Here is a 24,372-nt window from a genome sequence, read left to right as displayed (position 1 = left end):
AAAAAAAAAAAAAAGAAAGAAAATACACAACACCCCCCCACCTGTTTCTTTTTTTATTGTTTGTTTTTGAGTCAAAGTCTCACTCTGTTAACCAGGCTGGAGTGCAGTGGCACGCTTATGGTCACCGCAGCCTCGACCTGCTGGGCTCAGGCGAGCCTCCACTTCAGCCTTCCAAGTAGCCTTCCAAGTAGCTGGAACCACAGGTGCATGCCATCACACCTGGCTGATTTTTTGATTTATTGTAGAGATGAGGTCTCACCAAGTTGCCCAGGCTGATCTCAAACCCCTGGATTCAGGCAGTCCTCTTGCCTCTACCTCCCAAGGTGCTGGGATTATAGGCGTGAGCCACCATGCCCAGCTGCTGCTGTTTCAAAGCCAATGTGTGCCTGCTGGCTTGTCTAATGATGCTTTGCTCTTGGCTTGACCTGGTGACTAATGACGCAGGCTACTCTGATCTCTCAAACACAGGCATTTCGAGGTTTGTGTTTTTTGTCTTGTTTTTAGAGACACAAAGTCTTGCTCTGTTGCCCAGGCTGGAGTGTAGTGGTGAGATCCTAGTTCATTGCAGCCTTGAGCCCCTGGGCCCAAGTGATTCTCCTGTCTCAGCTTCCCAAGTAGCTGGGACTACAGGTACAAGGGACCACATCCTGCCAATTTAAAAAACAAATTTTTTTTTTTTGAGTTGGGTCGCCCAGACTGGAGTACAGTGGCATGCTCCCGGCCACTGCAGCCTCAACCTGCTGGGCTCTGGTGACCCTTCTGCCTCAGTCTTCCAAGTAGCTGAAACTACAGATGTGTACTATCATGGCCGGTTAATTTTTGATTTATTGTAGAGACGAAGTCTCGCCAAGTTGCCCGGGTGGGTCTCGAACCCACGGGCATAGGCAATCCACTCGCCTCGGCCTCCCAAAGCACTGGGATTACAGGCTGAGCCACCGAGCCTGGCCTTAAAATTTTTTTTACAGAGATGGGGTCATACTGTTTGCCCAACTGGTTTATAACTCCTGGCCTCAGGTGATCCTTCTGCCTTGGCCTCTCCAAGTATTGAGATTACAGGTGTGAGCCACCATGCTAGGCCCTGGTTTAAGTGTTTTGTTTTGTTTGAGTCAGGGTCTCTGTTACCCAGGCTGGAGTGCAGTGGTGTGAGTATGGTTCATCGCAGCCTTGACCTCCTGAACTCAGATGATCTTCCTGCCTCGGCCTCCTGATAGCTGGGACTACAGGTGCATGCCACCTTGCCTGGCTATTTTTTTGAATTTTTGTAGGAGCAAGGTCTTACTATGTTGCCCAAGCTTGTCTTGAACACCTGGGCTCAAGCACTCTTCCCACTTCAGCCTCTCAAAATTCCCCTGGGCCACCGTCCTAATGCGCTTCGGCCTCTGCTTTGCATACACGCCCTCAAAGGATCAGGGCTTGTGCTGGAAAGGCTCCAGGTGGGCCCTTGCACCACCTGGCTGCATGTCCCTTCAGGATTACAGGCGGGTGCCAATGCACCAGGTGGTTTCAGTGTTTTAAAAAGCAAGCAGGTTGCAGGATGGATGGGAAGTGCCCACCTATCAAGCCAGACTCTAGGCCTAGCACACCCAGCTCTCAGCCCTCATGACTCCCAAGCAAGTTGAAACTTCCGTTTTATGCCGGGTGCCACCATAGACACAGAAAGTCATTCTAACTCGGCAAATCAAGTAGCCCAGCTGTTTTCTAGAACAGTTCCTACTTCTCTCAAAAATTTCTTGTCCCAAGAGGGAATGCAACCTAGACACCAGAGGTGAATTTTTTCTGGCCACTCAGAACCTTTGGCTTGTTTTTACTCCCCTGTAAGTTTATGTGTTTTCACAAGGAAGGATTTCCAAAGAAGAAATAAACACCAAGTCCCTTCCTCTGTCTGCCTGGTCCTCTGCCCAGGAGGACAAAGCGGTCATCAGCGTTTCTGGGAGGGCCCCTAGAAATATGAGCCTTGTTCTCGCAGGGAAGCAGGCCTGCGGCCCACCCACCACGCCTGCCCGTTGCTGAGTCTGAGATGTGGGCGTCTGAACCACACTTTCTTCTGTGGAAAACCACGGAATGCTTCCTGTCGACCCAACTGAGGGAACTAGAAGACAAACCAAAGCAAAATAGAACACATGCTGACTGTCGATGTGAAAAGCAGCAACAGGGATATGCAACAGAAAACATATACATACTACAGGCGACAGGAGCCGCAGGCCACATGAGCTCCTGCGTGCGTGACCTCCGGCCTTGCGGGTCCACGTACAGTCCCATGTGGCTGAAGCAAAGCAGGTACTCCTCACTTTTGAGCTCCACAGCACAAAGGGCATCAAAAGACTGCTGTGAGAGGAACGTAAGCGAGGGGTCATTGGGATTTACCAGGTTCAGAGACTGCCCGTCTCCCTGGGTGCTCAACAGTGAGAACCCGGAAGGGTAGCCCACACAGAGCCTGTCCTTGAACACCGCCATCCACTGCACACAGCCCGGAGCCACAATCTCATTGAACTTTCTATGGAAAGGCTTAGTTCTCTGGATCTCATAGCAAAGGATCAGCCGTTTCACGGCCACAAACAGGCAGGTGCAGGAGCTCTTCTTCAGCGTCGCGGTCGCTATGAGCTGGCAGCCTTTTGTTTCCGGAAGCTTGATATCAAAGTTGCCTTCCGCCCCGTCAAAGGTCGACCATGGGTAGAGATGGACATGGTGGTTCCGGCCACAGAGGAGGACTATGATCTTCTCCTTGGGGGCAAGCTCAATCTGGTGCACCTTCTTGCAGTCAGCAGCACGGACGATTACTACAGAAGAGACCCAGAGGTGAGGCTTGAGACAGCCGGGATCTCATGGCAGCCACAGCCCTGCTGAAGACCCACCTGTGGGACCTCCCCTTCAGCTCCGGTCCTTGCCTGAGGCTGAATGCTCCCTGGAGAACCTGCCTGCCTCTCGTGCATGCATGTGTGCCTGTGCCGCACCCCTGGGCCACCATCCTAACATGTCTCCGCCTCTGCTTTGCACACACGCCCTCAAAGGATCAGGGCTTGTGCTGGAAAGGCTCCCATGTGGGCCCTTGCACGGCCTGGTTACATGTCCCTCCAGGTGCAATGCAGCCCATGGGATGATCTGACTTCCTTCCAGCTCATCCTTGAGCCACAGAGTTCCAGGCTCACACATGGGGAACAAAGAACCTTCTTTAGACAAACTCTGAAAGCATCTATCCCTCCCAGGGCCCCCAAGTTAGCCCAGTATTCCAACTTGCTTAGGGTCTCGTCTCAGGGCCCCCAGGTCTGGATCCTGAAGGACTAGACCCCCTGGGCTGGTTGCCACACACCCTCCTTGCTCCACGGCACAGTGTGCAGAGATACTGGGTATGTTGGGAAGGGAAGCAGTCACATGAGATGTCGCCGGAGTCCTTGGGGCCAAGGCCTCTGCCCCAGGCAGCTTGAGTTTCTTGGCATGTCTACTCTTATACCCAGAGCTGAAGTGGGAAGGGCCTTTCCTTGCTGGAAGCAACAGAACTAAAGTCTGTTTCTCTCCAGAGATCCCCCGTATGTGTGGAAACTCCATGGCTGCTTCTCCATCTGGAGGCTTCCCTGACCCTTTGCTCTCCTGCTGAATCCTCTCCTCGAAGAACTTGATGGCGCACTTGATGCTAGTCTCCACTGCACGCTGACCTGACTAGCCCTGGTGCCATCCACGCCAAACACCACCCCACACTCCAGACACAGTGTCCTAATTCACATCGATACAGATGTCGCGTGAATCCCAAGGGGTCACAATATCCTATTTCACAGAAACATGGACGTTATATGAACCCCAAGGGTTCCTGCTGCTGACTCTGTGCTCATCTGCTGATGCCAGGCTGGACCAAAACACCCAAGGTCTCACTCACCATCTCGGTTGATCTCTATGACGTAGAGTCCCTCTTCCAGGCCGATTGCAATCCTGTCTCCATCTGCGGAGGAGTGGGAGGTGAACAAAAAAAATCAGCACAGGTGATCCATGGGCAAGACGGGTTTGAGTCCAGCAGCCCATGTACTTGTACATTTACTCCAATCACACATGGGTGGAAAGTACAGCACTGAGCAGGTATAAGACAGAGTACAGAGAAGGCTGGCTTCTCACACATGGGCCCTACAGGAATGACCACATGACTGGAGGATATGTGGGTTTTGGCAACAAGGGGGTCCTGGAACCCATCCCCGGGGTACACCAAGACGACTGTCAGTGCAGGTTATCTGTTTCACAGTGAAGAAGCTATCTGTAAATTCAGATGAACACCACGACTGTGGTCATAATCGAATTTTCCGATTCGGCCCGACAGCCTGGTTGGAAACACAATCTTCCAGATAGAGGAGAGGACATCGCAACAAGACGCACCCACGATGGCAGCCGTCAGGACGGCCTTGATGAGAGGCAGTGCACTGTCGTAGGCTTCCTGCGGAATGTGTACGACCTGGTTCTTCAGTCGGTTTTTATGGAGGATAGACTGGAGTCCTTCTAGAATCCCAACCCACTTCCTCTTTTCGTTCTCATTTTCTGTCAGAATGAGCAGTGAGTTGGTCTTAGAAGGTGCACCTAAGAGAGAGGCCGTCACCTTCATGACAGGAAACAAAATGATAGAAACAGAAGCACCATGAGACGACCACATCATGCCAGATGCCCACACCCAGCCAGGACCCACTCAGTGCCTGAGTATAGGTAGGGCCGACACTCCCAGAGCCCCAGGCCCAGGCAGAGGTAGAGCTGAGAGCCTTAATCCCACAGCCTCCCTGCTCCACAGAGGCCAGGAACCTGGAGATGGCAGAGCTATAAGCTGCCAGCCGAGTTCCCTAATGGTCAGGTTTTAGTCAATTTTGCTCCTGCCAAGACTATGAGTAACTGTTCATTGTAAACAAAAGTATTCTCTCCCAAGTCAGCATCCCCGTGGGCATTCTGAGTATGTGCTGGGAAGCCCAATGGCTTCAACAGCTGCAAAGGGTCGCCAAAACACACAGCGATAGTGACCTGAACTGTGTGTGCAAAGCTGTTTCTGAACAGAGATGCGATTTAGGGAAAATGATTCAGAGACTTAGTCTTGTGGTCGACCAAACCTTTGCTGTGTTTATAAAAATCCCAATGGAGAGGGGGCTAGGGTATTCTTTACCGATTCACAATCTTCCAGAAACTTCCTAATGCCAGAATATTTAACATTAATTCGGTGGAGGCACCCTCTAACTCAGCCAACAAAACACTGATGAGTAAAGTCTGCTAGTTTGTCCCGTTTGCCTCCAGCAGTGATGAGTGACTCGGGAGGGACACTGGCATGGTATACATCACGTGTGACCCACCCCCAGCAGTGAGGATACTCTGACTAGAGTCATGGAGACACAGACCTGGTGGGAAGGAGTTTCAGGTGCAGGATGATAAGAGAGGTCAGAGAAGGGGAGGGGGAGGCCCAGGAAGAAGCTGGCCAGGAGGTTCCCAAGAGGGGCACGGGCAGCATGGGGAGGGGTTGCAGTCGGGAGGGCGGGATGTGAGGGGTAGGATGTGCACAAGAACCTGGAGCAAGACGGGAAGCCAGAGGACTGAGCCCCACTCTGGAGGTGCACTAGGAACTGATGTAGTATGATGACATGCACTAAGGATCATTGTCTCAACCATGTGATTTGGGTTTTTCTGATCGAGACAGGGTCTTGCTAAGTTGCCCTGGCTGGTCTCAAACTCCTAGGTTCACACAATCTTTCCATCTTGGCCTCCCAAAGCGTTGGGTTCATAGGTAGGCGTGAGCCACCACACTCGGTCAGCCATGTGATTTTTGAAAAATGATTAATGAAATGGTCTCTAAGAAGTAGGAAAAAACAAACGAGAAAGTCATACCCTGAAGATACATGGAATGTCTCGGCGTGTAGCATGAATGACGTCTGAGGCCAGAACTGAGCTCACAGAAAATTCTTCATCTCTGGTAAGAAAGAAACAGTCACCACACTGGAAGACACACATATTGAGGCCCACCCTCGCCCTGTCTGGCTACAACTCCACGAGAAAGGATGCTTCCCTGTGCATTCCACGACAGAAGGCAGGTTCCTCGCCTTACCCGGTTAGAAGATACTCACACTGCTCATAAGCTAACACACAACTAGAGAGCCTGCGACATTCCAAGGGCTAGGACACTGAGAAGAAGCCCTGATCTGTCCTGTGCCAGTGTGAGTCAGACTGCTCCAGTTCAAGGACTTGGCCTGTACTGGCCATGAACAGACAGCCACCATGTACACATGTAACGGTGGAACGAGGCATAAGCGTGGAAGTGATGCTTCTAGCATGCTCCATACCAGGCTCTGCATCCTGCATCAGCCTTCAGAAGATGCCTTGTCACTCAGCTCATGCCAATGGCTGTCCGTTAGCAGCTCTGCGCCACCAGACCAGGGACACTCGTGTGTGGCCAAGGCCAGCAGGTGCCCCAGGGCAGAGGATGCAGAAAGGGAGGATGCTGCCGAGTGACCCTGACACTCTCTCACTGTCCTCAGGGCACCAGCCGTGGCAGCCCCGCTCCAAGAATCAGTGTTGGAGCCTGAGCCACAGGCAGTCCACATCACATGAGATGACACAGAGGCGTAGCAACAGCTTGCGTGCAGGCCCCGTGCCAGCATGGCCTGCCCAGCAGCCTTCACAATAGCCCTCTATGTGTCAGTAAGGTGATCACTTCCTTCACCTTACAAATGGGGGACAGAGGGGCAGAGACCTCAACTGTCAGAGAACGCGAGGAGGAAGAGGCCTGGCCCTCTCAACAGTTGGTGCCATGCAGCAAAGGCTACGGCCACACAGAGCCCAGACTCCAGCCTTCCTCCACAGAGTACCCAAGGGATCTCAAAAGCACAGATGCTGCAGGCTGCTCAGTTTTCTCTGGAGTATTTTCTGCGTGTTCTTGGGCATGTAGTTTTCTTATGTTAAATAAATGCCTATTTGGCAAGTTTTTCAATGCAAAGGTATCCGTGTATACCATGTACTTTAAGTCATAACCGCTCTTACCCATTTTTGGAACCATACAATAATCAAGGAGGTGAGGTATAAATGAAAGATGACTAAGCAGCATATTTTCCTTTCCGCTGAAGAAAAATAAGCCAAAACTCCCAGAGTAAGGACAATGCCCATGAACACAGACCTGAGGTCCAAGACTTGGCTCGCGACGACGCCAGGCTGGGTGGACTTTCCTTCAGGCAGATCATACAGAAAGAGCTTACAGTCACAGACGACTGCGTACGCCCGCTGCCAGCCCTTCTTCACCCCAGTGGGCTTGGGGACCTATAGACAGATAGTGACCATGTTCTGCTGGGCCAGGGAAGCCACTAGGTCCCGTGAGACCCACTCACAACCTCCTGCCAGCTACAGACCCACTGTCCCACTCCTGTTTCCTACCCAGGCTGGTGGCCAGAGCTGTCTGGATGATGGGTGCTAGGGAGGGAATCTGTGCATGAGACGTGAGGTGGGGAAGAGGTGGACAAGTTGCAAACAGGTGTGTATGAGCAGTGTTGAATGCTGTAGCTGGTCAGATGCTTAGAAACGGCCTGAGCACAGGAACTCTCAAATACTACTCAGCTTGGAGCACTGACTTTTTCCACTAGCCAGTTGCCTAGCCCAGGAGGCAGGGAATGTAGGAGCCCTGATGGATTCTGAGCATGCTTCTGCATGGGGTCTTTAGGACCCCTGAGCTATTCAGAGCAGCAGCTGCACTGGCCTGACCACCTCATGGCCCAGGGCCACTTGCCAAAGCATAGGGACTGCTTTTAAGAGCAGATAGGCACGGTTATTGGTCATTACACCTCAAAGACATCGAGGGCTGACCTAGTAGAAGATGAAATGGCGGTGCCTGTATCCCCTACCTTGACATAGCCTTTGTAGGCTGTCCCGATGCCGCGTTGCACATCCACGCCAAGAGGCCTCTTGGACTGTTCAGGAGGTATGGGGCATACCTGGGGAGCACTGTCTTTGCAGGACACATGGCAAGCAAACGAACACACTGGAAAAGAGGAAGACCACCACCTTCAAAACCTGCTTCCTACAAAGTGGCCGCCACTGTGGAACACACACTCCGAGAAGACAATTTAATAATTATTATGGATCACCAAGACAATTCGGATATCCAGTAAAGTAACAATAGTTTGTAGAACACAATCCATACAAAATCTCAGAGATTTTGGTAAGGAATAAATTTTCAACATACTCCTATGAGCACTTACAGGGCAAATGGGATGCAGTCACATGGCAGTTTTATCACTAAAGTATTATCAATAAAAGCTCCACTGTTGACCCCAAAAGCCCGTGCCTCACCCCACGTGTGCGTTTCCAAATCTCACCAGAACCAACCTGCATGCCAATTACACAGCAAGGGTCACACTGAAATATAGGAGTCTTGACAGTCAATCAAAATGTAATGAGTTGGAATAACAAAAGAAAATGCTTCTGCTAGCACGTAAAACAAGACCATTGCAAAAGCTGTTCTTTTTTTTTTTGAGTTGGAGTCTCACTCTGTCACCCAGACTAGAGTGCAGTGGCTGCTCCCGGCCACCGCAGCCTCAACCTGCTGGGCTCCGGCAATCCTTCCGCCTCAGCCTTCCAAGTAGCTGGAACTACAGGCACGCACTACCACGCCCGGCTGATTTTTTGATTTATTGTAGAGATGAAGTCTCGCTGCCCAGGCGGGTCTCGAACCCGTGGGCTCAGGCAATCCACTCACCTCAGCCTCCCAAAGGCGTGGGATTACAGGCTGAGCCACCAAGCCTGGCTTTGCAAAAGCTGTTCTTGCATAGCAAGCCTGCCCCCCAACCCAGAGGTAGCGTGGGCGCTCAGAGCCCAAAGGTCTGGGCTTCAGCCCCAGTACTGTCCTTAGCACAGGGAGGCCTTGGGCAGGTTACTTCTCTGTGATACGGGGTGATCATCAACACAACAAACAGGTTGTGTGATGAGGCGGGATCACACCCCACACAGGGCAAGAGTCATCAGAACACTAACAAGAGTGGCAAAACAACAGTGTGATCTCTAGACAATCTGATAATGGAAGACTGCAGCTCTTTTTCTTCTCTGACTTTCTAGAATAGCCATGGATGGTAAAATTTTGCAGAAATTCTCGAGAGATGACTTGGGTTGCCACAGCCGTGCACGGAGCTCCCAGCATAGCTGGAACCAAGAGTCCATGCACCTTTATTGAGCACAGATAAAAACAAAGACCTCGCCCTCAGGTAACACCCATGAAACCTCACTTCTGGTTCGTTTGCTTGCAGAAGAGCCACTTGCGCCAGCAGCACCATGGCCACACTTACCCTCGCAGGCGTAGCCCTGTCGGATAAGCCCAACCATCAGCGAGGTGCAGTGGCTGCACTGGGTGGGGCTAGAGAAGGACTTGATGCTGAACTGGTGAGCTTTTGGCTGGAGGGAGAAACCAAGAACAACATCACCAAGGTGAACCCCAAACTCTGAGAAGACGGGTCAATCTGTGTGTAACTGAGTTGGGCACTGTGTGGAGAAGCTGAAAACGTACAGTGTCTTTTCTTGGGATAATTGTTCCCTGATAGGGCTGATCAAACAGTGGGAAAGGCCACCTCAGGAGCTTGAGCCAGGGAACAAATTAACATGATGCCTTCAGTGAGAGAGACAGTGCTGGGCTGGAGCGCCAGGTGGCCCAGCTGATGGACTTCCTGGAGCGAGTTCCAGGCCTTCAGAGGACTGGCACCACGGGCTCTAGGGGGCCTGCCTGGGGCCACCTGGAGCAGCCCTTACATGTGTGACTAAGAGACACGCAAGAAACATCTACAGCAGAACTGGTCACAACTGCAAAGGCCTGGAGAGTCCCCTGTTCCTCGGGTAAATGGACACATTGTGATTCAATCAGCCATGGAAGGAGCTGTAAGGCTGAGTCAAGGAGCACAGTGCAGGTCACACAGGACAGCACGCCTGTGAAACCTGGACACAACCAAAAGTGCTCTGCTCCTCAGGAAGACAAAGGTGTGGGTGACCAACACAAGCTCCAGAGAGCAGCAGGGGAAGAGCTAGAAAGGTGGGCAGGGAGGGCACAGGGGAGGGGCTGCGGGACGGCCATTACGACTGTGAGTGACAGAGGAGCACTTTGAAGAGCTACTGCTGGGCCTCAAATATGTGGACCAAACACATAACCTCCAAGGGTCTAAGTCCAAAAGCCAAACCACTCATTAATCTCACACAAAAACCTCGCTTATGTCTGGCAGGCATGGCTGCCCTGGCTGAAACCATGAACACAACAACAAAACCCATCCTGGGGAAGTTGGCCTTGCCCCACCTGGAAATCTTAGGATCTGTGTGATGTTTATACAAAAGAAAAAAGGTCCTAGGAAGAACCCAAGGCCAGGACAAAAGAAAGTAGCCCTGCGTGGACTGACGTGTGGCATCTAAGACGCATCACGAAAAAGATAAGGATCAAATCACCTTCCAGTGTGGGGCTACCACATTGGGGAAGCAACTCTCACCCACAAGTCATGTGGTTCTATAGGGCTCGCTATGACAGAACAATGAAAAGAGACGTGGAAAAGGCAGGCGACAGATGTAGACCACAGAGCAGTTGCCATAGGGAAGGGGTCTGGGAAGAGGGAGCAGGGAGCTTGAACGCTGGGCATTTCCAGTCAACGCATCTGTGAGCACAGGTGCCACTGAGGAAACATAGGGGCCTGACACCTCCTGAACCACAGGCTGTCTTACCAGCCTCAGAACAGAACACGAAGGTCTTCACTATGGGCACACAAAAATCACCAGGTCTGCTTCATTTACACAAAAGCAATTTTCTAAAACTAAGAAGGCGCCCCGAGTGTGAAGCAAGGCCCTACCTTCGGTCCAGCCAGAGTGAGGGCCTGCGTGGTAGGCAACGGCACAGCGGGCGGCCTCTGCGGGGGCCGGGCCATGTCCTGGGAGACAAGCAGGACAGGTGAGCGTCGGCCCATCTCGGCACTGCCCAAGATGTCATACCCACTGGGGATTTGTGACTTTAGAATTTATGACTATTCAACAGCTCTGCACGTATACTTTGTCACACTGCTGAGACCCCTGTCAAAGCCCCTCAACTCGCTTGGGCTGACAGTGATGAAGTGCCAAGTGCGCTCAGGAGTTGGGAAGAGGCTCCGCTGTGAGCTGTCCCACGGGCTCAGGGAGTGGTGTGGCCCAGCCAGGGCAGCTGGTCACAGGGCCATGAGGGCAGACCCAGGTCAGAGCACCCAGGCCAACACTGTTGCTTACTTCCTGCTGTTCTGAGTTTGCGGCCACAGGCATCGACGGGGACACTTCTGGCTTTACAGGCTGTGTTTCTTGCTCACTAGCTGAGCTGCCCTGTGAAAACAGAGAAACAGTGGGAATGACAGGATGTCCTCTTCATTTAACAAGTGCATTCTGCTGGGCCCCATGTCTGGCGGCTCTTACTCCTGACTCCTGTCTCCCCACGGACCCCCACATTACTCCCAGCTGATCTGCCTTCCCTAAGGACCACTGCCCTTGGCATTCTAGGCTGGACTGGTGACTGCATGGGCAGGTGGAGTCTGACAAGTCACAGTTGTCACTGAAGGTGAGTGGTCACCTGGCCTCATCCTTGAATGCATAGTCCTCCCCACCCATTCCTGTGGCCTCCTCACCTTGCCATTTAAAGGGTAGGACCCGGAAATAAGATTGACCCTTTGGCCTTATCCTTAAGTGATTTCATCTAAATCTAGTAGCCTTAAGATTAACTAGCCAAATGCTTCTTAACCTCATTTCAGAGGTCAAGAAGAAATTCTAACATCAAGAGGTCTGTGGGCCACGAACAAAAGACTTTCCCTGAAAGTTTTATGACACAGGGAGGCAATGTTTTGTTTTGCTCTAACAACTTAAGAGTTCTAAATTAATTTCACAGTGGTCTATTTGAAGCTAAAGCTACATTTCAAAACCACTTAAAACAACACATTTTAATGAGCATTCCTGAAATGAACAGTTCATCATCGAAGCCCATCCCTATCCACACAGACATACAGGTACCATACGGGCACGTGGAGTAGTAAGCGTGAGCACAGAGACATGGTGCACTAAGGCAGAAGTGGTGGGAGGTGCCTATAAGAGCAGTTTACAGCTGTATTTTGTGTTTCACATTAGAATCCCTATGAATCAAATCAGATAAACACTTTCCAACAGTCGCGATTAATCAGACTGCTGAGTAAGGAGCCAAATTCAGATGAGAAGGTAGTGCACACACAGAAAACACATGCACAGCTGTGTACTGCAGTATTTGAATCTGTAAGCAGATTCACAAGGGAGAGACTAGACCAATTAGTTAATTATCAAGGCTAAAAAACGTAAGCAAATGTGCCCCATAAATAAGGTATGTTAAATGAGTTAGAGTTCTGTCCTAGATAAATGAAGAACAAATGAATATTAAGAAAATTTAATTTTAGTCATGAAAAGGCCCCGCCAGTTGCATTTAGTTGGTTAATTAATCAAAAGGATGCAAATTAAGGGAGAGGGAAACTGAGAATGACGCTCACTGACAGGAAGGAAAGCCACGGAAGCCAGCGCTGGCAGTCACTTACTTCCTCCCAAAAGGCTAGCAGAGAAGATGCAGGTGAGGAGGAGAGAGAATCCTTGATGGTAACAGACAGGAGGAACAAAAATGATCATTGCTGGCCCAGACAACACTGTATGAAAACGCACTGGCTCACTTCCAGTGGCAAACCGTTTCCAGCATTAAGCAACATGTGCAGGGCAGGTGAGGAGGGGGCAGAGGCTTCTCGGAGATAATCTCAGAGTCTAGAAACACCTCCACACAGACTTAGACCTGACCCAGCAAATGCCCTTCCCACTTAAATCACAGAGGTATTGAGGAGAAGCGGAAATTGGCAGGCGTGCTGTCTACAGAGAACGAGGCATCAAGATACCACCTCTGTCTTTGTGTCACACTGCACAGCTTGGTGTCCATGGCTGCGACTTGCTCATTGATGGATGGAACTGGCTGAAAACCCACTTGCCTTGATCAAGCTCACTACTCAGTTCATCGACCACCTCGACCCATAAATAAGCACAGTCTCTGGTTCTTTGGAATCTTTGCTTATTCCTCACCATGACAGTGTCTGGCACCCCAGTGACAGGAGAAGTACGCGATTTGTGCAAGCCACAGGTTTATCAAAGAACCAGTAGGAACTGACAGTTAAATATACTTTCTTCTTCAAAACTGAGGCCATCAGGGAAAAGACAAGCATGGCCAATTTGATTTAAAGACAAACACACATCTCTACAGGTGAAGGTAGACAGGTGTGTGCCCAGAGTGGCTGTGAGCAATGTAAGCCTGGGTTGGTTTTTTAACAACCAATCCAGGCCAGGATGGCTGCCGAGCTCACCCCAAAAAGGCTGCTGTGGACAAATGCCCTCATAGGCACCTGCTGCCTCTCCCTGCTCACACAGGCAGCAGCTCTGGCAGATACCACCCCAACTTCACATCCCCACAGTGCTGGGCAGGCTGACCTCTGTGCATGGGATGTGCACATCTGAGAGTTCATGACAAAAGGCTCAACCCACATCTCGTCAAGGGGACGCAACAGACAAACCCAGAGCACAGGACATTCTACAGGACAGCTGGTCTGGACACCACAAAAATATCATTGTCATAAAAAGGGGAGAGCAGATGGGACGCTGCCTCAGATTAAAGGAAACAAAAGATGTGATGACTAAACATGACTGTGATCTGCAGTTGGGTCCACAACTGGGAAGAAGACCCAGCTCAAATGACATTATTGGCAATGTTGACACAGAAAATCTGGATACACCTATACTACAGTATCAGTGCAAAATGTCTTCTATATGATGATGACACTGTGGCTATGTAGGTGAATGCCCTGACCTTAGAAAACAAGTGCTCAGGTGCATTGGGGGTCACTGATGCCTGCAAGTCACTTTTAAATAGTTCGGGAGAAAAAAGTCTGTGTCTATGTGGAGGGAGAGGGAGGAGTAAATGCAGCAAAATCCGAGGTGGAGGGATGGATGGTTCTGTTCTTTCAACTTTCCGTAGGGTCAGTTTTCTAAATAAAAAGTTGGAAAAAGGCTACCACCAAGTGCCTCATCAGAAGTTCCAATCATGAGATTTGCTTCCTTATTCCAACTTTCTGGCTTGCTCCACGAGTTGCCAGGAAGGGTGCATCCTTACAATTTCAGAAAATGGGGAAAGACTGTACTCATGGAAGGCTAGCGAGAACTCGTGGCACACAGAGGGAGGAAGCGGGACCTGTCCTCACTTGACAGCAGCTTCCCACATAGATGAGCAACGACTTGCTGCTGGGGCGGGTGGCTCACTAAGCAGGGCCGCCGCCTCAAATCCATGCCAGGGTCTTGGCAGAGCACCTGCACTGAGCTGTTCTCACAAGCCACCTTCCCAGCAATTGAGGCTGGACTGTGCTGCTACACAGACAATACAAAAATGGTAACATGACTAAAATATTTTTATTTGCTGTAGTGCGAGAACTTGTATTTTAAAAATTACTGAAATAATACTACACAGTCAGAGGCCAGTGTAGATTTCTCCCCTGAAGACACTGAGCACTTTCTTAATCTAATTTCCACTTATTTGTAGTTGAGAAAGCTTCTCTGGGAGAGTTCAAATGCCTTAAATGTTACTAACCACACATTTAACATCCTGGGTCAATTATGTTGTCAGCACAACTTTAAGATGAACACATATGTTAATTTACTGGTGTGCTTGTGGTCTCATGGGTAGTAAAATCATATTATAATTTCTAACTTATCATAAATTCACTTGTTACTTTACAAAAATAATTACTTACTCTAAATGTCAGATCATGCGCAAGAGGTGCAGTATTGAAATATTCAAAAATAGAATCCTGAAAATCTGGAAGTTTGAGCCCTATAAGAAAGAAACAAAGAATAGTGAAGATAAAAATCTTAAACGTCTCTGTCTTATTTTTAGATAGGAAGATAAAATGTAACAAAGATGTTAATTCTTAAGTTTACTGATAAATTTGATGTGGTCCCAGTAAAAAAAAAAAAGGCCACAAGGTTTTTCCCCCAGAGCTGAACAAAAGAATCAAAAAGTTTACTTGCAAGAGTAACCTAGGAAGACTGTCTTAAAAAGTGGGTAGGCTGGCGGGGGAAGAAGGAGATGTATATCTGCAGATATTAAACAGATTCACTCAAGCCTCTATTCCTAGGAATCAAATGGTTCTTGCCCATGGTAGAAAATTCAGAAACAGACCCAAATGCCCATGGTAATTTTGTGTAAAATCAGTAAGGAAGATAACATTTTAATAACTGGTATTGGACAACCAGCCAGTCATACAGGAAAAAAATAAAACTGGATATATTCCTCAAACTGTACATCAGAGTAGATTTCAAATAGATGAGTAATCTAATTTTAAAATTTTTAAATCCATACAAGTATTAGAAGAAAACAGGAGCAGATCCCTTAAACCAGTGGTCCTCAACCTTTTTGGCATCAGAGATTGGTTTCATGGAAGACAATTTCTCCATGGACTGGGGGAAAGCAACCTTTAGGCATTAGATTCTCACATGGAGCGTGCAATCTAGATCCCTCGCATGTACAGTTCACAACAGAATTCATGCTCCTATGAGAATCTAATGCCCCCAACTGATCTGACAGAAAGCGAAGCTCCGCTCGCCTGCTGCTCACCTGCTGTGTGGCCTGGTTCCCAACATGCCAGGGACCACTACCGATCTGCAGCTTGGGGGTTGGGGCCCCTGCCTTAAACAGTTGGGAGTAGGGAATACTTCTTTCTTTATGACTCAAAAACGGGAAGACTGATAAATCTGACACATAAAAATAAGCAGAAAAAACCCCACTTTTACTAGCCAAAAAAAGTCATAATAACAAAAGATAAAGTAGAAAAATACTTATAATTTATATCACAAACAAAAGGTTCTAATCTCCAAATATAATTCACAAAATACAGATGGCACATAAACATAAGAAAAAACATTCAATCTTACTAATAACTAATATGAAATATGCAAGTTAAACCTATATAGAGATGCTAATTCTCACCTATTCTGAGTGACAAAAATCTAAAAGTTTTTTTTGTTTTGTTTTGTTTTGAGTTGGGGTCTCACTCTGTCACCCATGCTGGAGTGCAGTGGCATGATCATGGCTCACTGCAGCCTCAGACTCCTGGGTTCAGGCAATCCTTCCACCTCAGCCTTCTGAGTAGCTGGGACTATAGGTGCGTGCCACCTTGCCTGGCTAATTTTTAAATTTTTTTGTAGAGACATGGTCTCACTATGTTGCCCAGCCTGGTCTTGAATCCTCCCATGCTGGCCTCTCAAAGTGCTGTATTACAGATGTGAGCCACTGTGTCTGGCCAACAGTTTGAAATCATACTTTGTGGGTAGGTGATTGAACAGCCTCTGAAGGACAGTCTGTCACCACCTAGTATGAGTGTACAAGCATGTTCGCTCTTTGACCTGGCAATCCCACTTCTAGCAATCTATCCCAAAAGTATACTGACAAAAATATGCAATGTTCTATGCATACAGCAGAACTTATGGCAGAACTTTCTGTTTGTTTACTTATTTATGAATTAGGGTCTCACTCAACATGGTACCCAGACTGGAGTACAATTCATTCATTCATTCATTCATTCATTCATTCATTCATTCATTCATGTCTCATTCAATATGTTTGTTGCCCAGGCTGAAGTACAGTGGCATAATCATGGGCTCACTACAGCCTGGACCTTAGACTCAGGCAATTCTTCTGCCTCAGCCTCCCACATAGCTAAGACTATAGGTATACACTATCACACCGGACTAATTTTTAAAAATTTATTTTTTTTGTAGAAACAAGGTCTCACTATCTTGTCCAGGCTGGTCTTGAACTCATGAACTCAAAAGATCCTCCTACCTTGGACTCCCAAAGCACTGGCTTTACAGGCGTAAGTTACCATACCTGGCCTGCAGTACTTTTTCTATAATAGCAAATGCCAGGGTACAGTCCTGTGCCCATCCCCAGAGTGGGCACAGCCCACGGTGGTGCACAGTGCAACCACAAAGGAGGCTTGGATGGTCTCCACGCGCTGTGGTCTAGTGGTCTCCCCCAGCACAGAATGATGCCTTTTGTGTGATCGAGGGGGAGACAAATATATGCCTGTGATACGTGTTACCTGTTGGACATTTTCAAGATGAAACAAAGGAAGGATAAACCAAAACCATGGCTATCTTTGGGGAAGGTATCTTTGAATAAACTGTTTGAAAATTCTACTGGAATTATAGGAAGTGATTTATGTAACTTTACAAAAACGATTAAATCTTGAAAAAAGGAAACCAGTCATTCAAAAAAGACTTACATTTAAATAATTCAGAATATAATTTTAATTTACCAGTATCTGCTCTAAATTTTTCTTCCATCTTTTTCTTCAAAATCTCCATTTCTTCTAATAATTCTCTGTTTTTGGCTTCAGAATCCTTTAGTTTACTAAAATAAAAAATAAAATGGCTTTAAGTGCACTGAGAAGTAGTCTACGTGCTGGTTCAGGGTGTATCAGGATGTGAGAGGACAGGGGTTTGCCTTCAGCCCTGGGAACGTGCTGGAACATAGTAAGTGCTCAGCACACACTGAGTCTTTTTTCTAAGCACATCGTGGACAATGCAGGTATTTCAAAGTTATAAATCTTCAAACGTGGATTTTTAAAAGTCATGGCTTCTGATGGTGCATCTCATGAAGCTCTAATGGAGTTTCTGGACTTCTTAATCTCATTTCCAGTCCTTGATCCTCTGAGGACACGCAGCCCAGATCACTCGGCTGTCAGTCCTATAAATAGCTTTCCCATAGTTGGCAAGATGGTAGGCTGCACCCAAGAGCACCACCACCACCTGAGCACTGGCAGCCTTGCAATTCTGATGATTTTGTGGAGGGGACAGAAAGTCAGGCTGCCGCAGGCAACATCTAGCCAGAAGGCGTGCAGTTAGTAGTGAGGCAGGGAGTCCTTCCCCAAGCCTAACATGATGAAGGTCTTCCCAGGACAGAGTAGGCCCCCCCCCTTAGTACAGTAAGATAAAAGCCTTCCCAGAATAATGAGGAGTCCTTCTAGCACCATAAGAACTTTCTTGGAAGATTTATGTTAGAAAGGAACGTAGCCCCCAATCTGTAGTGCGCATGTATAACTCTGCTGTAACCTTGAGCTGTGAAATACTCAATTAGCCTGTATGCTACTAATATGTAAGTCTTATCGGGGGGACAAAGAAGCTAAAAAGATATAAAAGGCAATGCCCCCCTGTGCTCGGAGCTCAGCCTTTGGCTGTGAATCCGCTGAGCCAGTGCCAGCACGAATAACTGCTTCCTGGCCTCGGTATCCCAACTCTCTCTATAAAATCCTGTCACAGTAGGGGATGGGTCATCTGCGTGAGGTGACAGTGAGCAAATGACTTCACCTCATGCACCTACACCTTGGTCTTGTCATGTGTGAAATGGGATGACAGGAGTGCTAGCCTTGTGAGGATGTGGTAGGGTCACAGGACTTGAAAGAACAAAGTTCTCACAATAGTTCCTGATACACAGGAAGTACATTTAAGTGGTGGCAACTACTATTAACTTTTTTAGTCCAAAAAACAGGATTTGGCACTTAGCAATCCTGTTAGTGATACCATCACTTCACCATGGAGAAGTGTCAGAGCATGATGGAACGAACTCTCCTTCCATGCCAGCAGGTGCTCCCGTAGGCAAGGAGGCCTGGTTGTTATGAAACTGACTCTGAGCAAGTACAACGGTATCTGTAAATAGTAGATACTGGCAAATATTAACTGATGTGTAAAAATGGTGCTCTTTTTTTGAGCTGGAGTCTCACTCGTTCGCCCAGGCTGGAGTATAGTGGCATGCACGCTCACGGCCACCCCAGCGTCGACCGTCTGGGCTCCAGCGATCCTTCTACCTCAGCCTTCCGCGTAGCTGGATCTACAGATGCACGCTACCACGTCAGCCTATTTTTTATTTTATTGTAGATGAGGTCTCACCAGGTTGCCCGGACAGGTCTGGAACCCGTGGGCTCAGGCAATCCACTCGCCTCAGCCTCCCAAAGTGCTAGGATTATAGGCTGAGCCACCGAGCCTGGCCAAAAATGGTGTTCTTATGACTACTTGAAGTTAGAGAAAAAATTTTGAATAAGTATGCTGTCTTCAACCTCTATTTAAAAATATTTGTTTTAGCTTAAAAGGACAAACTCTGAGTGGATGAAATGAACAGCACCATGGTAAACAGAAGTGAGAGGTTCCTGTCACACATGTGGCCGTGAATCTTGTTACTCAGCATGGGGGGACATGCACACATAGTAAAAAAACTAGCCAGGCTCAGTGGCTCAACCTGTAATCCGCGACTTGGGAGGCCGAGGTGAGTGGATTGCCTGAGCCCGCGGGTTCGAGATCCGCGTGGGCAACTTGGCGAGACCTCATCTCTACAATAAATCAAAAATTAGCCAGGCGTGGTAGCGCGCGCCTGTAATTCCGGCAACTCGGAAGGCTGAGGCGGAAGGATCGCCGGAGCCCAGCAGGTCGAGGCTGCAGTGGCCGGGAGTGGCCCCTGCACTCCAGTCTGGGCGACAGAGTGAGACTCCGACTCAAAAAAAAAAAAAATGGACTGACACTTCGAAACCATGGACTCGCGCTGCTCTCATCACTGCCCGAGACCACTAGGTCCATCCCCCAGCAGGTGAGGCAACAGTCCGTGCTCCAACACGTTCCTTCCTCAGCGTCTCCCAAGTGCCAGGAACTCGCACTCCCCAGGGCTCTGCCACAGCAGCCTGCCTCATTGCCTCCCCAGGGCCCACCGAGGGCAGGCCTGCCATACAGACATTCCAGATGAGGGGAGCGCAAGCCCACAAGCCTCAGGCGCTTGTCCAAGGGCAGGCAGGACCCAGCTCCGACTCAAAGGCGGACAGCACAAAGTACCTTTCAAAGGTGAGGTTTGTGTCCTTGACTTTCCTCAGCTCTTCCTGAACAAGCTGCTTGGCCCGAATCTCCGCCTCAAGAGCAGACTGCAGCTCCAGCCGTGCAGACATGTCCAGCTTCTGGCTGCGGCGAACTTTCCACAGTGGATCCTTCAAACATTGATTATGTTAGAGATGCATTTGAATTGTTTAGTTGTTAAATAAAATTAATATTAACAAGTTATCTCTGTCTAATCTCTTTTTTTTGAGTTGGAGTCTCACTCTGTCGCCCAGCCACCGCAGCCTCGACCTGCTGGGCTCCGGCGATCCTTCCGCCTCAGCCTTCCAAGTAGCTGGAATTACAGGCACGTGCTACCATGCCCGGCTTATTTTTTGATTTATTATAGAGATGAGGTCTCGCTGCCCAGGCGGGTCTCGAACCTGCGGGCTCAGGCAATCCACTCACCTCAGCCTCCCAAAGGCGTGGGATTACAGGCTGAGCCACTGAGCCCGGCCTCTCTGTCTAATCTCAAACCATTACTGTTATATTTAATTACTAGCCCTTGCTCTTGAGCCACTCATGCTCGTGCCTGCTCCTAATCTCTCGAGTAAGCTTCCTCTTCTGCTTAATGAATCTCTCCACTTGCAAAAATTAAATAAATACATATTAGTCCCGAGATATTATTGAGGTCCATCAGACCCAATTTTAGCTTTGATGTTTTATGACTTTTGCTCTTCTCTATTTACTCTATTTTTTAGAAGAATAAAACTGATTCTCAGCCGGGCTCGGTGGCTCAGCCTGTAATCCCACGCCTTTGGGAGGCTGAGGTGAGTGGATTGCCTGAGCCCGCGGGTTTGAGACCCGCCTGGGCAGCGAGACCTCATCTCTACAATAAATCAAAAAATCAGCCGGGCGTGGTAGCGCATGCCTGTAATTCCAGCTACTTGGAAGGCTGAGGCGGAAGGATCGCCGGAGCCCAGCAGGCGAGGTTGTGGTGGCCGGGAGCGGCCACTGCACTCCAGTCTGGGCGACAGAGTGAGACTCCAATTCAAAAAAAAAAAACAAAACTGATTCTCTAGTGCAACCTCCACATGGGACCACTGCACACCTTTACAAACCTAAGACTACACAGTGAGGTCTCGGTTATCTCTTTCCCACATCTTGAAACATTTTGCTATTTCAACATCCTAGGAATTAAGCCATTACTCATTCCTGCCTGTGATAAAAAAAGGAAGAATGATGAAACGACCTAGAAGGATGAAGTAGCAGTGAAGTAAGCCAGCCTGACTCCGTTGCTCTTCCCTCTCCTACAGAGCTGCCCAGTGCATTACACCAACACTCAACAGTATAAAGACGTCTGGAGACACCGCCTGGGTAGACTTCTTTTTAAGTTTTCATTGAGTACAATGAGGGATTCATTTTCCACCCAGAACAGTACAGAGAAGAAAAATGACAGAGAGAAAAGTTTCACAATTAGATAATCAGAAGTGGGTGAGGAGGGACCGACAGCAGTATTCTCGCCAGACACTTAACGATGACAGTAAGATCAGTCCTGAGAGAGCTCAGCGAGCCTCCAGATGACCACGTACTCAATGCATTTTCTCAAGTATTGATAAGTGAACAGCATACTTCTAAGGACAAAAGGGAAATATAGTCTCATTTAGTTAGTCCTTCAAGAGAAATAACTGTTCACATCGTATTTTGCAGCCATCTCAAAATCCCGTTTGAGAGTCTCCACTTTCCCATTTTGCGAAAATCTTTTACGAGTTTAGTGCACAAAATGTGCTTAATGCAGCTCATAAGTGCCAGCAAACACAACTGTAAACCTGTCTATGCAAACATAATGGGAAGAGAACATACAAAAATGAAAAAAAGAATCAATGGTCATTCTCTTTGGTGTTCATAAATCTAAAACCTATAAAAATGCTCCCACTGCTGAGCCAAGAACATAGCAGTATTCCTTCGGAGCTGTGTTTCCTAAACCACTGTACTTTGAAGACAAGTGCGAGAAGAGCGAAAAGTCAAGATGAGCTGGACCTGAGGCCTGGCATCAGGGTTTACAGGGAGACGCGGCATCTGGAGTTGTCTGTGACGGGGCAGCCCGTTCACTACACCCCGAGGTGCTGCCGCTGTGGGTAAGCATACCTTCAAGCCAGGAAAATGCAGAATAAAAACCAGGGCTTCCCAAATTTAAGCTCCAGATAAAATTCTACATTGCTTTCACTACCCCTTTATTCTTACTTCTAGAAATTATTCACAAAACAATGTGCGCGTGTATATGCTTTTTAAAAGGACAAATTGGACCCAGAAAAATGGACATGAGAGGCCCCCATGTGTGAGGCTGCCGCTGCCCAGGAAAAGAAGGGGTTGGGTTGACACCTCACTCAGCCAGAGCCTGGTGTGCCCTGGGGGTTCAAGAATATGTGGACCACTGAGGGAGTGGTGACCGGATGAATAAACAGAGCTCCCTGAGGGCAGAGTCCAATCCTGCTGATTTAAGATTATGCCGCACAGCCTAGACTGAATGCCTATTTGCTAAATGAACGCGGTGACACGCTGACAGCTGACAAACGTTGGAGATCCTTAAACAGGGGAACTAGCTAGCCAGGCCTCTCCCGCCACTGGAACTCCCTAAACAGTGCTTAAATGCTCCATTCGGCTTAGAATAGAGCCATAAATGAATAAAGAAAAAGGCAGGTGCCCGAACCCACCAGCGCTCTTGATCCCAGACTCGAACTCCTTAGTGCCTCGAGCTCTTCAGTCATCTTCGAGGCAAGAGCCTGAAGGTAACCCCGGGCATCCTTCTCGTCGCTGACCCTAGAGGAAGGAAAGATGTCTCAAGGCACGACCATGAGTGGGAGCAGTCAGACCAGAAGTGAAGGCTCCCTGCCTTCCTCAGGACACAGGGACACATGAGCCCAAGTGTCCTCGGGCCAGCCGACGCTTCTGTGAAGGAGGCTGGCCTAGCCCTCCCTGGAGCCCGGAAATGCCTGTCCAGAAGGGCTCCACCTTTTGCTTCTTTGAGAAGCCGCCATGGCTAGTGGGTGCCACTACCCTAGCTAGTTGAGGTCCAGAAGCAGCTATGAGACCTGTGCCACAGCCTGGAAGAGACGTGGCACAGAGTCAAGGATGGGATCAGAAAGGGAAGAGGGCAAGTGCCCTGCAGACTGCAGTTCACAGGGTGTGCTTTTCCCAGGGCACTAGCTGGGCTGTGCACGTACCACTGAATGATTTCCGCGATCTGAGCTTCCCAGTGGGCAACCGACTCCTTTTTGGCTGCCAGATCCTGCAGTTCATCCTCCAGCTGCCTGTTTTGAGCTGTGAGTTTATCCACAAAGGAACAAAGCTGAAATGACAAAATTTCACCATACCACTTGTTAATTTGGCATCCTTTAAGTATCTTAGCACTATTAACACTGGAAGTGCTTTAGAAGATTTGGAACATTTTCTTTATGAGAATTTCCCAGACTAAGTTCATGGTATGGATTTCTAGATTGTATCTAACTTAAGTCATATTTCAATTTGAATCTAAACCTACAACTGCTAGAGCTAGTGATTATACATAATTATACCATTTAACTTAGTAAAAACATCCTATTTAAAAGACCAAACATACTACTACACTTAAAAGTTAAAATATATAGCCAGGTATAGTGGTTCATGCCTGTAATCCCAGCACTTGGGAGGTAGAGGCAGAAGGATAGCTTGAGCCCAGGAGTTCAAAAGCAGCCTGGGTGACACAGTGAGGCCTTGTCTTTACAAAAAAATAAAACAAAAAAACGTATAGGACCACTGTCGTGATGCGATCTATCACTGACTGAAACATTGTTATGTGGCATATCTGTTTTAAAAAGACACCAAACTTCCATGAATTATGAATGAAAAATTACAACTTCCACACCCAGCAATAACTCAGTTATTTTAAATTACCTTTTCATTTTCAGCAGTTAGCTTCTTGTTTTCATCAAACAGCATTGCTCTTTCCCGCTCATATTTGTCTTTTATTGTCCCTACTGCCTCCTCCATCTCATTATGCCTGAGAAGGTGAGGAAGAGACCATTTTAAAGTCTGCACCTCTGTTGACATTCACATCTGCGGGTGGGTCTGAGGTTCCAGATCCACACCAAGGCGCTCATGGAAACCTACCGTTCCCGTTTTGCCTTTTCCAACTTGTCTTTCAGCATCAGGATCTCCTTCTGCAGGGCCAGCTGGTGGCTCTCTGAATCATGCACCTCCTTCTTCACATTTTTCACTTCCAGCACGTGGGAGGCCTCACGTCTGACCAACTCCTCTTCATAAAATAAGACTTTCTTCTCAAGCTCAGATTTTATCTTTGAAATCTCCTGCTGATGCTCTAAGGTGGCAGCTGGTCCCCGGCCTCCTTGCTTCATCTGAAGACAAAGATGAAAACAAGCTAACGAATCTGCATGTCCTCCCTCGAAGATCACACTGTCCTTTTATCCCCAGCTCGTGCAGGCACCTTCCCAGTGACAGTTCTCG

The 24,372-nt window shown here is 48.4% G+C and overlaps 1 protein-coding gene across 1 annotated transcript in view; it reads right to left on the bottom strand.

The window, feature by feature from the left end:
• The window catches only part of CDC42BPB (CDC42 binding protein kinase beta), an 80,852-nt gene that overhangs the window by 10,256 nt on the left and 46,224 nt on the right, over positions 1–24,372 (bottom strand). The window contains exons 16-31 of the mRNA XM_021710107.1: positions 23,803–23,908; positions 23,094–23,218; positions 22,584–22,689; positions 19,894–20,042; positions 17,334–17,428; positions 14,769–14,848; positions 12,528–12,578; positions 11,212–11,301; positions 10,806–10,883; positions 9,273–9,378; positions 7,836–7,972; positions 7,118–7,257; positions 5,836–5,917; positions 4,357–4,573; positions 3,869–3,931; positions 2,181–2,777 (exon numbers count right to left, since the gene is read on the bottom strand). Coding sequence (XP_021565782.1) covers positions 2,181–2,777; positions 3,869–3,931; positions 4,357–4,573; positions 5,836–5,917; positions 7,118–7,257; positions 7,836–7,972; positions 9,273–9,378; positions 10,806–10,883; positions 11,212–11,301; positions 12,528–12,578; positions 14,769–14,848; positions 17,334–17,428; positions 19,894–20,042; positions 22,584–22,689; positions 23,094–23,218; positions 23,803–23,908 — 2,222 coding nt within the window. The remainder of the gene's footprint in view (positions 1–2,180; positions 2,778–3,868; positions 3,932–4,356; positions 4,574–5,835; positions 5,918–7,117; positions 7,258–7,835; positions 7,973–9,272; positions 9,379–10,805; positions 10,884–11,211; positions 11,302–12,527; positions 12,579–14,768; positions 14,849–17,333; positions 17,429–19,893; positions 20,043–22,583; positions 22,690–23,093; positions 23,219–23,802; positions 23,909–24,372) is intronic.

The sequence above is a fragment of the Carlito syrichta genome, unplaced genomic scaffold (genome assembly GCF_000164805.1).
Source record: "Carlito syrichta isolate Samal-C Ts95f unplaced genomic scaffold, Tarsius_syrichta-2.0.1 Scaffold288134, whole genome shotgun sequence".
In the NCBI taxonomy this organism is placed as follows: domain Eukaryota; kingdom Metazoa; phylum Chordata; class Mammalia; order Primates; family Tarsiidae; genus Carlito; species Carlito syrichta.
Note: the sequence above shows the minus strand (reverse complement) of the source record. Positions and strands in the feature narration are given on the sequence as shown.